This window comes from Vigna angularis, chromosome 6, assembly GCF_016808095.1.
Source record: "Vigna angularis cultivar LongXiaoDou No.4 chromosome 6, ASM1680809v1, whole genome shotgun sequence".
Lineage (NCBI taxonomy): Eukaryota > Viridiplantae > Streptophyta > Magnoliopsida > Fabales > Fabaceae > Vigna > Vigna angularis.
In genome coordinates, this window is record NC_068975.1 from 27519546 (window position 1) to 27532988 (window position 13443).

General features: G+C 32.6%; 2 protein-coding genes across 4 annotated transcripts; both read left to right on the forward strand.

Annotated features, from left to right (window-relative positions):
• The first annotated feature begins 802 nt into the window (after positions 1 to 802).
• On the forward strand, positions 803 to 4515 carry LOC108345966 (F-box/kelch-repeat protein At3g61590). Of its 2 annotated transcripts, XM_017584844.2 has the most exons (3): positions 803 to 1213; positions 1593 to 1661; positions 3074 to 4515. In XM_017584844.2, the coding sequence occupies exons 2-3, from the start codon at positions 1642 to 1644 to the stop codon at positions 4305 to 4307; spliced, it is 1254 nt and encodes a 417-aa protein (XP_017440333.1). In that variant the 5' UTR covers positions 803 to 1213; positions 1593 to 1641; the 3' UTR covers positions 4308 to 4515. The 2 variants fall into 2 exon arrangements, with proteins under 2 accessions (XP_017440333.1, XP_017440334.1); XM_017584845.2 differs by lacking the exon at positions 1593 to 1661 and having other exon boundaries at positions 817 to 1213.
• Positions 4516 to 9642: 5127 nt separating this feature from the next.
• LOC108344665 (uncharacterized) lies at positions 9643 to 12272 on the forward strand. 2 transcript variants are annotated; one of them, XM_017583108.2, is made up of 5 exons: positions 9643 to 9744; positions 9918 to 10477; positions 10888 to 11043; positions 11132 to 11495; positions 11907 to 12272. In XM_017583108.2, exons 2-4 carry the CDS (start codon positions 9923 to 9925, stop codon positions 11477 to 11479), a joined length of 1059 nt encoding a protein of 352 aa, XP_017438597.1. In that variant the 5' UTR covers positions 9643 to 9744; positions 9918 to 9922; the 3' UTR covers positions 11480 to 11495; positions 11907 to 12272. The 2 variants fall into 2 exon arrangements, with proteins under 2 accessions (XP_017438597.1, XP_017438598.1); XM_017583109.2 differs by having other exon boundaries at positions 9681 to 9744; positions 9923 to 10477.
• The last annotated feature ends 1171 nt before the right edge of the window (positions 12273 to 13443 follow it).

The window sequence follows — 13443 nt, forward strand, 5'->3', positions numbered from 1 at the left end:
CCAAATATATCAACGAAACTGTTATATACTAAATTAAATCTATTTATTAGTTTTGTTTCATTAACTTTATGACTCATCTTTTTATTTTTCTAAATTTTAAATATATTTCCTTGGTCAACTTATTTTAGTTCCAAATATATATACGAAACTATTATATATATAATGTATATGTGTATGTTATTTTTATTATTGGTTGGACGAAGAATAATTGTGGTTCTGAGTCCATCATGAAATATCTTTGAAATTTTTTTCATCCTTATCTTAGAGGGAAAAAGAAGTCCAAACTGGAGTGAGTTTTGCAATGGTTCAATTACGGAAATTCAGATATTTTTAATATATTCTTACCAGAATGGATGATAAAGTTAAAAATGTAAAGAGAGAAAGAGATATTAATGTCAAAAACTAGAAACCTAAATAGTAGATGGTAATATCGGAACAGTTACGCGAGTTCATCGTTACGTCTAAAATATTAACATTAAAACAAAAAAGACTTTAATACTAAAACTTTTGTATTACGCTAAAAATATACAACAGATTTGTAATTAAAGTAAAAAATATTTCAAAATTAAGTTTAAATTGTTAATTATATTTATGTGGTATGTAAGAGTAACCCAAGCAGTACTTTATGAATTTAATTGACTAAATTTAAATAAATAATAGTAATGGGATATTAATTACAAAACCGCTAAACTCAACCCTTCAACCATTGTGTAACGGAAGAATTAAAAGAAGAGGGACGCGCCATCACGCGCCTCTCTCTCTCTCTCTCTCTCTCTGACAGAAAAGAAAAGCAAGCAGCATTCCTATTCCTATAGTGCATAGAGTATATAGAGAAACCTCTTGCTCACTTCATTACCTGCCTGTCGTTTTTGTCGTATCAAAAAAGAAACGAAAAAGAACGCAAACATAAAATATAAATAAATAAAACACTTCTCTTTCTCTTTCTCTCTCTCGAGTGTTGTGTTGTGTGTCTTGGGTTCAATGTGTTGGCTGTTGCTTGGCCTTGTTTATCAACTAAATCTAGAGCAACCCATTTCTCTGTTCTCCCATTTGAAGGAAAACTCACCCTCATCTCTTACTCAATCCCTTCAATTGCGCCACCATTTTTTCTTTCTTTTTCTCCATTTTTTTCTCTTCCTCACAGACCCGGTGCTGTAGTGTGGTGTGTTGTGCCTCATTCAACCTCTCACACTGTTCGACTATTTCAAACGAGGTAATGGGTTTCGGCTACTAATTCTCAAAATGTTCTCTTTTTTGCTCTTATTTAAAGAAAAATGAAAAAAAAACTGATTTTTTTTTATCTTTTCTTGATGCATCTCTGTCTTTGTTGATCTGTCTGTGTTTCAATAATTTGATATCAGCTCGGGTTATCTTTTATTGTCAGTTTTGTCGGGATCGAGGAGGGTTCTTGGGTTATCTTTTATGGGTATTTTCGCCATTTGATTCCCATCCCAACCCTTGTTCTTTATTAGTTTTTGTCTTGCCAACAACCCCTTCTTAGGGCTTGACGGTTATGGAGAGTTGTTTTGTATTCAATGTTGTTTTTGTGGAGAAAAGATTTTGATTTTCGATCAACGGGCTGTCTTTGGCAGAGTTGCTGTTAAAAATGTTGGCTTTTCCATGGTTTTCTCTTTCTGACAAATGCTTGTTCAGCTTCTGAGGTATTTCGATTTTGAGGTTTCATTGCATTGGTTGAAATTTTGGTATTTTTGTGTTTGATAGAATTTCTCCTTTGTATCACGCATGTTGTTCATATGAGTCCATAGTAATCTCTGAGATAATCTGGAAGCATGGGGATTTTGAGTGTGCTTACAGAGTGTAATTTATTATTTCTGGGAGCTGAACATAGTAGCATATATGAAGTTAGGTTTTTTGAATCTTGTTATATGTTCTTAATTTCTCCCATTTCATCCAGTATTTTGCTTTGCTTTACCCTGCTATGTTTGCTTATGCAGATTGCAGCTAACAACTATTTTTATTCAATTTATTCACAATATTTTTTTCAAAGATGAAATAATTTGAAGTAGTTTTCCTAGTTTGGGATTTGATATCATGATTTGTATTTTAGTCATAATTTTCTGTTGTAAGTTCTTGCGTCGTAGCATGTAAAAACATACCAGATTTTTCTACTGTAGTAACTGATGTACATCTTTACCATGTGAATTTCTAAATTACAGAAAAGGAGGATAGTTGATGGCCATCTGTCCCTTCAACTGCTCCTCCCTTTGGCAGTACTTGATTTATTAAAAGGAAATGAATCCTCTTGCTGCCATCATCTTCTGCCCTTCTTCTTGTGTTTCCTGGATCCTTTGATTACTTGTTTGGGAAGGCAAAATTTTATTGATTTTCTATTTTGCATTTGATCTTCTATACATTGTATTTTAAATCCAGATTCGTACTGTAGAATTCCACCGCGTCATGATTTTCATCCCTGTCAGCAATTCAATCTTAATTAAATTCCTTTTAAAACCTAAATTTCAATCCCAAAAGTGCTAACCTTTCATTCTGTTACCTTGTTCACAATTTTGAAGTGCAGGGGGTGTTGAAGACGAGGATAAAAAATGGTGGATCCTCATGCTTACAATGTGACAACTTAGAAAAGACATCTAGATTCTAGAATTAGAGAATTGGTTTTGGTGTTTAAGTTTATGCCATGTGATGCGTTGTTTACTTGTGTTTTGGAATTGTTGAGTTTTTTGTACTATATTATGGGTTATGACTAATGAATATGATGCCTGACATTTATGTGATATGCATTATGAATTTTTGTAAAATCCTACAGGTTTATTTGGGAATTTTATCTGCCTTCTCAATTTAGATTAAATTCCTGATTTTAACTACCTTGCTTTTGTATGTTTTCTTACTGTGGTATTGTTGGTTGGATGATCTAAAAGGCATTGACTTTGTCCATAAGCCATAAGTGTTTCACCTTGTCCAATTTTTAAGTAGGATGCATGTTTCCATGATCTAGTATATCCTTAGATGAAAAAAATCCACGCGCTCTTTTTTATTTGATGTTAGGAAGCTTTAATAATCATCTCTTTTTCCTTTTGTGCTTTATTAAACTCACTAGGTGTTTCCTCACAACTCCTATGGCGGGAGAAACATCTTGGATAAGTCACTATGATGACAGACAGAGGGAGAATGGAGTGTTTGATTCATTTTTAGAAGTTGGTGAAGAAGGTGAGAAAGATGCAAGTGCTGTTTCTTTGGATGTCATTTTGCCTGATGACTTGTTGGAACGAATCCTAGCCTATCTACCTGTTGCAAGCATTTTTAGAGCTGGTTGTGTGTCTAAGAGATGGTATGAAATTGTTAATTCAGAGAGGTTTTTATGGAACCTTTCACACGTTCTACCGCAGAAACCATGGTACTTTATGTTTACAAGCTCTGATGAACCAATTGGTTATGCTTTTGATCCCGTTTTTCGTAAATGGTATAACATTGAACTTCCATGCATTGGAACATCAAATTGGTTCATTGCTTCATCAATTGGCATGGTCTGCTTCATGGACAATGACAGCAGAAGTGAATTATGCATCTGCAACCCAATCACCAAGACCTACAAGAAGCTCGAGGAGCCTCCTGGTTTGAAATTTTCTGATTACAGTGCATTAGCAATCTCAGTGAACAGGGAATCTCACATTTATTCTGTGGCAATTGTAAAATCTAAACAAGTTCCCGAGAACTTTTTCCAGTGGGATATCTCGATTCACGTATACAATTCAGTAAACAGAACCTGGGTGACCACTTTAACTGAAGTTTTGATGGGGTGGAGAGGTGGTGATGAGAGTGTTATATGCAATGGGATGCTATACTTTCTAGTTTATTCAACTGGGGGTGGCCAACCGGAAAATCGTCATGCCCTGATTGCATATAACATGTCTAACCGTTCTTCTCAAGGTAGCTTGACAAGGAGCTTTATTCCAGTACCTTGTTCACTAACTTGTGGCCGTCTGATGAATCTGAAGGAGAAACTTGTAATGGTGGGAGGAATTGGCAAACCCGATCGACCTGACATAATAAAAGGAATTGGTATTTGGCTTCTGAATGATAAGACGTGGGAAGAAATTGCTCGAATGCCCCACAAATTCTTCCAAGGCTTTGGAGAGTTTGATGATGTTTTTGCCAGCAGTGGTGCAGATGATCTGATATACATTCAGAGTTATGGAGCTCCGGCGCTTCTCATATTTGACACCAACCATAAACAATGGAAATGGTCTCAGAAGTGCCCTGTGACAAAACGATTCCCGCTGCAGCTTTTTACTGGCTTTTGCTTTGAGCCTAGACTTGAAATAGCTCCCTAGTTCTCCTTACTATCAGCAGCAGCTCCTACTGAGAATCCTGTCCAAGGTTTCTGCTCATTTTCTTCCATTGTTCAAGTACAAATTTCTTATGATTTCAGTGTTTTTTCACAGTTCATACAAAATGTTCTTCCTGATAAAACTGCTTATTCATGGATACGGGAATATTATTAATAGCATTTGAAAATACCACACCCATATATATTTTACCTTTTTCTATTCTCTATTGGTGCACTTGCTCTAATAACAATTGCAACCTTCTCCAATTCTTTATTGAAATGTAATGATGCATCTACAAAATTTTCAAGACATGCTATTTAATTATTTACATAAAATGACTTCATTCAGTCCGTTTGTCTTATTGTGGTGTAGACCCTGATTAATGATTTCGAATAGACATTTCTGGAAAGCTTTTATAGCTATCCATAACTAAGTTTTGACTTATTGGAGAGCCAATGGACATGCTAGGCTAAGATTTCATTCTATTGAGTGTGTCGTCCGTACATGAATATTTATATTTTTGGGAGATTAAAAAGGTTGGGAAAATAAAAGTGTTTTTTAGGGTTGTGGCTGATAAGTGAGTTCCACGAGTGTTTTGGGAAAGTTGGGTTTTCTCTGGCGAAGATGTGACATATAAAGGCTAATTAAACGAATGAAGAAACATACTTTTTTAGATATGACTTGCATTCATTCACTAGCCAACAAGGCATGGGAAGAATATTCAAAATGCATTGCCGACGGAGCATCAAAGTAGGTTATAATAATGTACATGAATTTAGTGTCATGGATGCACACACTCAACGGTACATGTTAGTAGCAGCACAACGAATGCGTCACGTCCTATTCCAATTTATCATAAACATCACTTATTCTATTTTACTACTTTTTCAATATCATTTTCTATTGCCCACTTTGAATTTAAGAATAACATCGACCCGTTAATCTTTTTAAGAAATTTTCTTCGACCCTTGATTTATAAATATTATATATATATATTACTTTTAGTTTTTTAATAACTCTATACTATGTGATTCTCTCTTATTTTTGCCCTTTATGCACGATCCATGTTATGTATATTCTCAATTGAGAAATTGGTTTGATTGACACCACTTTAGATTCAAGTATTTTATTGTTATGATAAATAAAGATGGTATCTCTTTAAGACACACTAGAGTTTCTATGACCATAAAAAACTCGTTAAAAAAATATCTATGATAAACAGATAGGAATAGTGAGTACGACACATATACAGTAAGATGACTCATCTTAGAATATATATATATATAATGTGTGTATTAAATTATTGCTGAATACTTTCTACTTACCAATTTATAGTATATAAAATATTGCATTTGTTTAAGAATAAATAAAAGTAGTAATAAGAAGAAAAAAAAGAAAGAACAAAAAAGTTTGAGAGAACAAAAATAATTTAGAAAGTAAAAGAATTGATAAAACAAAATATTTATAACTTATACTTATCTATCTATTTTTGAGGTTTTTCAAGAGAAAATTATTAGGCTCTTCCATAAAGAATTAATATCACTTTTAATCTAAAAATTTTAAAGCAATAGATTTATGGATTTTTTTTATTTAATATGGAACTTAGACTCATTTATAAGTGTGAATTTTTTTAACAATTTTTCCATTAAGTGTAAGTCCCTTCACATGTATCATCATTTAGGATATACTTATTTGATTTTCTCTTAGAAAGATTTTCAATCTAGTTATCAAGACAAACCATTGAGTTTTTTCGAGAAAGAATTTGAGAAAATATAACAACAATGAAACATGAATACAATTATGTAAGGGATTAATATTACCTTTAACCCTAAAACCTTTAAAACAATGAATTTATGGGTTTTTCCTACTTAATTTTCAACACTATTTATTATGTATAAAGCAATTTTAGAAATGCGGATGTATATATATCTCGAGCGTTTGATATCATGCTAAAAAGAAGACTTTAAGCCTAACTTAACCCCACAAAACTAGTTTGTAAGATAAGGTCTGCATTCACTTATATACTATGAATTGCTTTTATCTCTAGTCAATGTTGAACTTTCAACACACCCCCTTCACATCGATGTATATACATCTCTAGCGTGAGACTTGACGTTAATGGTTGATCCAATAGTAGGTGGAACAAACAACACATCTCATTAGGATAGACTCTAGCAATGACTCTAATACCATATTAAGAAATGAACTTTAAGCTTAACTCAACTCCATAGAATCAACTGCTAAGGTGAGGTTTGCACACACTTATGTATTCTAAATTGGTCATCTATAATTGATGTGGGACTTCCAACACACATCTCTCATGTTGAGGTATATCATCTCATGCGTCGGCTAAACATTAATGGATGATCCGATAGCGATTGGATAACATACAGGTGGAACAATAGACCCAACAAACATCAAAGTTTGCTAAGATAGACTTTAATGCATGTCATGTTTAGCATATAAACGGATGCAAACCTCACCTCACAAGACATTTTTGTAAAGTTGATTTAAGTTTAAAGTTTACTTCTTAACATGGTTTTAAAATCATGTGTTTGAGCCTATCCTAACAAAGTCTAATGTTTGTTGGGTCTACTATTCCACATGTTATCCTAATAATGTCTGGTCCCACGGTCAAAATGTATATACTTTGGCTTGAGGGGTGTCTTAGAAGTCTTATATCAACTAGAGATAAAATAATTTTACAATATATAAATTAGTAATGGGTGCAAACTTCACCTCACAAGCCAATCTTGTAATGTTGAGTTAGACTTAAAGTTTACTTCTTAATATGGTATCAAAGCCATGAGTCAGAGTCTATCCTAACTAGATTTGTTTTTGTTTGACCTGTTGTGTCATTCGCTATTGGAAAATTTGTTATTTGTTGGGTATATTTTTTCACCCGCTATCAGACCATCCATTAATGTTTAATCTCACACACAAGATGTATATGTCTCGACGTGAGGGAGTGTGTTAGAAGTTTCATATTAATAAGTGATAAGACTTATTTATAATATATAAGTAGGTGCAAACTTTACCTTATAAATTAATTTTTTAGAATTGAATTAAACTTAAGTCCATTTCTTAGTATAAGATATTTATATATGCAAAATAGTAATAAAACAAGTGTGAAAACATACTAATTCTGATGTATGAAACTTCAAAAGAGATAAGTATAAAACATATTAACATTTGAGGAGGGGATTAATAACATGAATCAAGGTGTTAAAAAGATATAAAGATATATTTTATTCTTGTGGTACTCTTGATTCATTTTAGTTTGTGACGCCTTATCTTGGAAAAAATTCTATTATTCTCATATGTTATATAATTACATAACAAATATAATTTTTCGTAAGATTTCATCATTATTCTAATAAGTCACTTTTGACATGTTATATTTACATTGTCTCGTCTTAAATTATTATATTACTGATTAAAAAAAATTATATTAAGTAATACTTTGCAAAAAGAATAATTTTGAAAAAAATAATTAATTAAATGCGTAATTAATAACTTTTTTTTCCTAAAAGAATAAATAAATAAACAAGTACTTATACTTATAAATTCTTAAAAAATAGGGACAAACCAACACCTATATTTAGAAAAACAATATTTTTTTCTTACGAAATTATAGTTTTGAAATAAAGTGTGCTATTTTATCCGTAAATAACTTATTGTTAATGATAATCAATTATTACATGACATAATATTTTATAATGTTCTTCAAATATTTTGTAAAACTATTTTAAACATGTTTAAAAACTATTCGAGATTGTATAAGTTTTCTCATTGAGAGTCATTTGCTAGATTAGCTCATTGAGTTTATTGTGTCACTTTTATATAAAAATCATTTATAACTTATTATATATAAGTACAATTATTTCAAATAAATATTTTTAAACGTTTGCATAAAATATATTAAATTAATTTGTTATAGAAGATTTTTTATAGTTTTTTTCTTATTAAAGTGTTTATAAAAAAATTGAAATAATTTAATTTACTAGATGGATATTATTTATATTTTTGTTCATTCAATATTGGAGTTCACACCCGGAGGCTCCGAAAATAATGTTTGAAAATCTTAAATACATCCTGTCTTTTATAAATTGCAACCCTTTCGTAAAATTCATAAATCAGTAGACACGAAAATCACACACAAAAAAAAATCTTAATTAAAATATAATTATTACATATTCAAGTGTAGATTAAGTTTTAAGACAAAATGAAAATAAAACATAAAATATAATTCTAAGTAAAAAATTAGTAAATATTAATTTCGTAGTAAAATACAAAACAAAATCAATTTTCCCCAGTAATTATATTTATCTTATTTTTGGTATAGTTGGTTTTTGAAGTTATACGCTATGTGGTTTAACCTAAATCCAAAATTACCATTTACACTTCCTTTTCGCTATATACTATGCAATCCTTTTTCTTTCTAATGACATGATTATTATTTTTTTCTTTTTCAAACACTGATATATCCTTTTCACTCACATTCATGCTACAAGTCTCTTTCTATTTTCACTTTCCTAACTTGCCATGATGCTTCTTAAGATTCAATTAAAATAATTTTGTTCTCCTCAATTAACTAAAACAACTTTCACTCTAGGAAGTGGAAGTTACTGTAATTTAATAAACATGTAATTTTAAATAAAAAAAACAAAAAAAATGAAAAAAAAATAATGATTTCTGTATAGGCCCTATTTAGCCCAAAAAAAAACGATTTCTTCATAACTCCATTGTTTTCTTCCTCCAACCCCAAAACTTTCAAAATAACTAAATTAACCTTTGACTTTGACTAGGGTAAAAACCCTATTTTTTTACCTTTCTCTCTCCCTTTAGAGCTGGACCTCCCTTTTTCCTCTCATCTTCAATCCTTTCTTCTCATTTCACTTTCCTTCACTATTTTCTCCATTGAAGCTTCAGATTTCCTCCACTGTGTGTAGTGTCATGGCTAATAAAAATCTTGTGATTGTTTGCTTGAAAGTTGAAACGGAGTGTTATATAATTAATAAGAAAATGTTAAAGGTTCAGAGAATGAGATGTTTGTGTATTTATTAATCGGATTTAATCTGATGAAGTTCTGAACCAGATTCAGAATTCAGTGTCCTAGATTTGATACATCCTATATCACACATATAATAATAATTTATTTATTTACTATATATTTTTTAGGGATAAAATAGGAACTACAACAAAAGTTGGGGGTGTAGGAAGAAACCCCTTCAGTCCAATTGTACGTAAAAAAATGGGACAAAGCTTGATGAAGAGCCAAAATTTGTCGGGCCTAATGAAGCCCATGTAGAATCTAATTAGCTCCAAGGAGTAAAAAAAAAAAAAACACACGTATAAGGAAACACAAACACAAGCATAAACCCTCTCGTTCAATTCCGAAGTTTAAGGAGCAGTTATCCTAAACTGCCGACTGCTTCAGGTAATGCGTTTCTTCCCCTACCATCTCATTCTCATCTTTTTTCTACACTTTACACTAAAAAAATCTTAAATTTTCCCTCTTTTTTTTCAATTGGAATCTGTAGTCTCGCAAACCTAGTCACAATCAATTGCTGGTAATTGATTTTTTTTTCTTTTTTAATTTTCATCTCATAGTGAAGATGAAGAGAATGATAGCTTTGGGGTTTGAGGGTTCAGCAAATAAGATTGGTGTTGGTGTGGTGACCTTAGATGGCGCAATTCTGTCAAACCCACGCCACACATACATCACTCCTCCTGGTCAAGGCTTTCTCCCTAGAGAGACAGCACAACACCATCTCCAGCATGTTCTTCCCCTTGTCAAATCCGCTTTGGAAACTGCAAAGGTCACTCCTGAGGACATTGACTGTATCTGCTACACCAAGGGTCCTGGCATGGGAGCTCCTCTGCAAGTCTCTGCTATTGTTGTTCGTGTGCTCTCACAGCTTTGGAAGAAGCCAATTGTTGGTGTTAATCACTGTGTGGCACACGTTGAGATGGGAAGGATTGTAACGGGTGCTGATGACCCTGTTGTCTTGTATGTCAGTGGTGGCAACACTCAAGTCATTGCATACAGTGAGGGGCGTTATAGAATCTTCGGAGAGACCATTGATATTGCTGTGGGAAATTGCTTGGATCGCTTTGCACGGGTCTTGAATCTTTCCAATGATCCAAGCCCGGGATATAACATTGAGCAGGTTCTACTTTACTAAATCCTTGTTTGAATAAATTTATCCCTAGATGCTTAAAGGGGAGAAGATGAATGTAAGTGCTTTTATGGGGAAAAAAAGATGAGAATGAATTGAGTTTTTCTTACAATTTAAAGTCAATTTATTCAGCTAGATCTTTTGCGAAAGTTAAATGAGAGAATTTTTAAGATTATATAAGTTAATTTTACCTTATTATGTCATCGTATTTTTTATATTTTTTTATTAAGTACACATGGAGAAATTTATCCAATCTAGGTTGAATGTGTTTATAATTAGTTTGTGCATGTGAAGGATATGATACATGGACTATTTTTGTTATTTTTTTTTTATTGGAATTGTCTTACCTTCACTTTAGGAATGTATCACTAGTTGGCTTATGTAGTTTTGTTACCCTTTAGGTTGCAAAAAAAGGAGAAAAGTTTATAGACCTGCCATATGTTGTCAAAGGGATGGATGTATCTTTTAGTGGAATCTTGAGCTATATTGAAGCAACTGCTGTTGAAAAGCTAAAGAATAATGAGTGCACGCCTGGAGATTTGTGCTACTCTTTGCAGGTGCATTTAATCTGTGTGCTGACCCCTTTCTGTTATATAAATAAATGAATGATGAATTTGTAAGTTGATGTGTTATAGTATGTTGCAGGAGACACTGTTTGCTATGCTTGTGGAGATCACTGAGCGAGCTATGGCTCATTGTGACACAAAAGATGTTCTTATAGTTGGTGGTGTAGGTTGCAATGAGCGGTTGCAAGAGATGATGAGAATCATGTGCTCTGAACGTGGTGGAAGATTGTTTGCTACTGATGATCGGTATTGCGTTGACAATGGAGCAATGATAGCTTATACTGGTCTCCTTGAGTTTGCTCATGGTGCATCAACTTCACTAGAGGATTCAACATTCACCCAGCGGTTTCGGACAGATGAAGTGAAAGCGATATGGAGAGAAGCAAATTTGGAAAAATTGAACGGGGTTGCAGAGAAGAACATTTGATTTTTCAATCTTTGAGGTGCAGTCATTCTTGTACTGTTGTGCACTTAATCAGACCTTTAGCGTAGAATATTTAGCATGTATTTGAGTGAGTATTTCAGTTTTTGTAAAATTGATTGCAATTTTGCAACTATTTTTGCTAGATTATGTTGTAAAATTTAGTATAAACTTTTGTATTCAACACAAAAGTTAGCTAAAATTGTTTCAATACAGAATCAATTAATTATCGTCGAGACTAAATATATAAACTTTCAAAGTTTTTTAGGGTAAAATTGTGACACTATTATTTAATCCTTTTCAAAGTATTTTTTTAATAGAATACCTATTTTGTTACTATTTCTTTTCTACTAAATCTGTCAAAAGATAGCAATATAATTGAATATTGCGTGTTTCATTGTTTGAGAAATTTCTTTTTCTTCTGATCCCACAGGTCTGATTCTGAGTGCTCATTGGTAACTTAGTACAAACATGAGACTGCTTGGTATTCACAAATTAACCTCCTTCAAGCTCAAGGTTATAAGTTATTCGCACAGTAAAATTATGTATGAAAAAACACGTCAACGTGTTTGATATTTTGTTGTATTATTCAGTGGTGCTGCAACAGTGGCATCCACACCAGGATGTACCAGGGTCTAGCAATGACACTGGCTTTTGTTCCAAAGTCAGTGTAAAGCTTTTACAGTGTGTCCTTGTTCAAGTGACTTAACAGTAGCTCTTTTCTCACAGACTTTGTCTAAAACTTGTCCGTGTAATATGTCTATTTTTCACTAAGGTAGCCAATCTTCAATCTTTGTCATGTATTGCCTGCAGGTCAAGATTGTCTCTACATACTTTATTGGTGATAGGCACTTTAAAATTATGAAACACGACCTGATTCTCGGTACCATTTTCAGCATGTCATGTAATGAGATTGATCTTTGGAAAACTTCTTGTAATACCTCGAGTTACCTTGGCATGACCGATGCAAAAAGTAGGATGAATTTTCCACAGTTTTTTTATTGTAAGCCCCGTCTTTGAGAATTTTAAAGTCTCGTTATTAAGAAAGTACTAGTCCGAAGTAATAGTTATTTCCAAAGTAGCATTTGAAGAAGGATATTTGTCCCATTCAAACTTAAAGGCTTGGCTGATCTGAATAAATGTAATTTTCCTGTTGATTTACATAAAGTAATGATTTTGTGATTTAAAGTGGGAATAATCACTGTCGAAGGATTTGGAAAACAAGCACAACCCCACATAATCTAAAGGTGTTTTAAGTCAACTGTTATTTGATTCCCAAGCATAAAAGAGCATTCACCATGCAACTTAGTCCTGATAAGCTCCTTAATTTTGGAAGATTAAGTTAAACTTAAAATCTAATCTTTATTATCTTTTACATATATCTAGTCTTAGAAAAGATACATAGGAGTCATGTACCAAATTCAATTAAATGCACCTGTTTGCAGTACAATAAACCAATAGGTGAACATATATTTGTCAGTTTTATTGATTGAAAGATCAAAAAAGCAAAGTGAAAGTCTTGCCCCAAGGGCAATGGCACAGTTGCATGGGTTAAAATTGTAATGAAACCTGTCATAACGCCCTTTAATGATGCATGGTTAACCCCTAATATTGAAGTATGGGAAAGGAAGTCACAGTTCCATTTTCCCAAAAAGTATTCAACTGTGTTGAACTTGCTTTTTTGCTTTTAAATGAAGTTGTAATATGGAATAGATACAAATAACTGAAAAATAATAGTGCGGGAATAAACTCCAAGACATGGCGTGAGATGGGATGAAAGATGGACCACAAGCTTACTTGATGTTCATAATGGACAATAAGTTCCACACTAATCTGTGGACCCTTTGTTTGTACTGTTGATGGAGCCCAAAATCGATGGATTGATTAGGACAACATGCGTTCAAAGATTCATCGTCACTGCACACTGCAATTTGCGACATCCCATAAACCGCATGCTTAAAGGCTTTAAT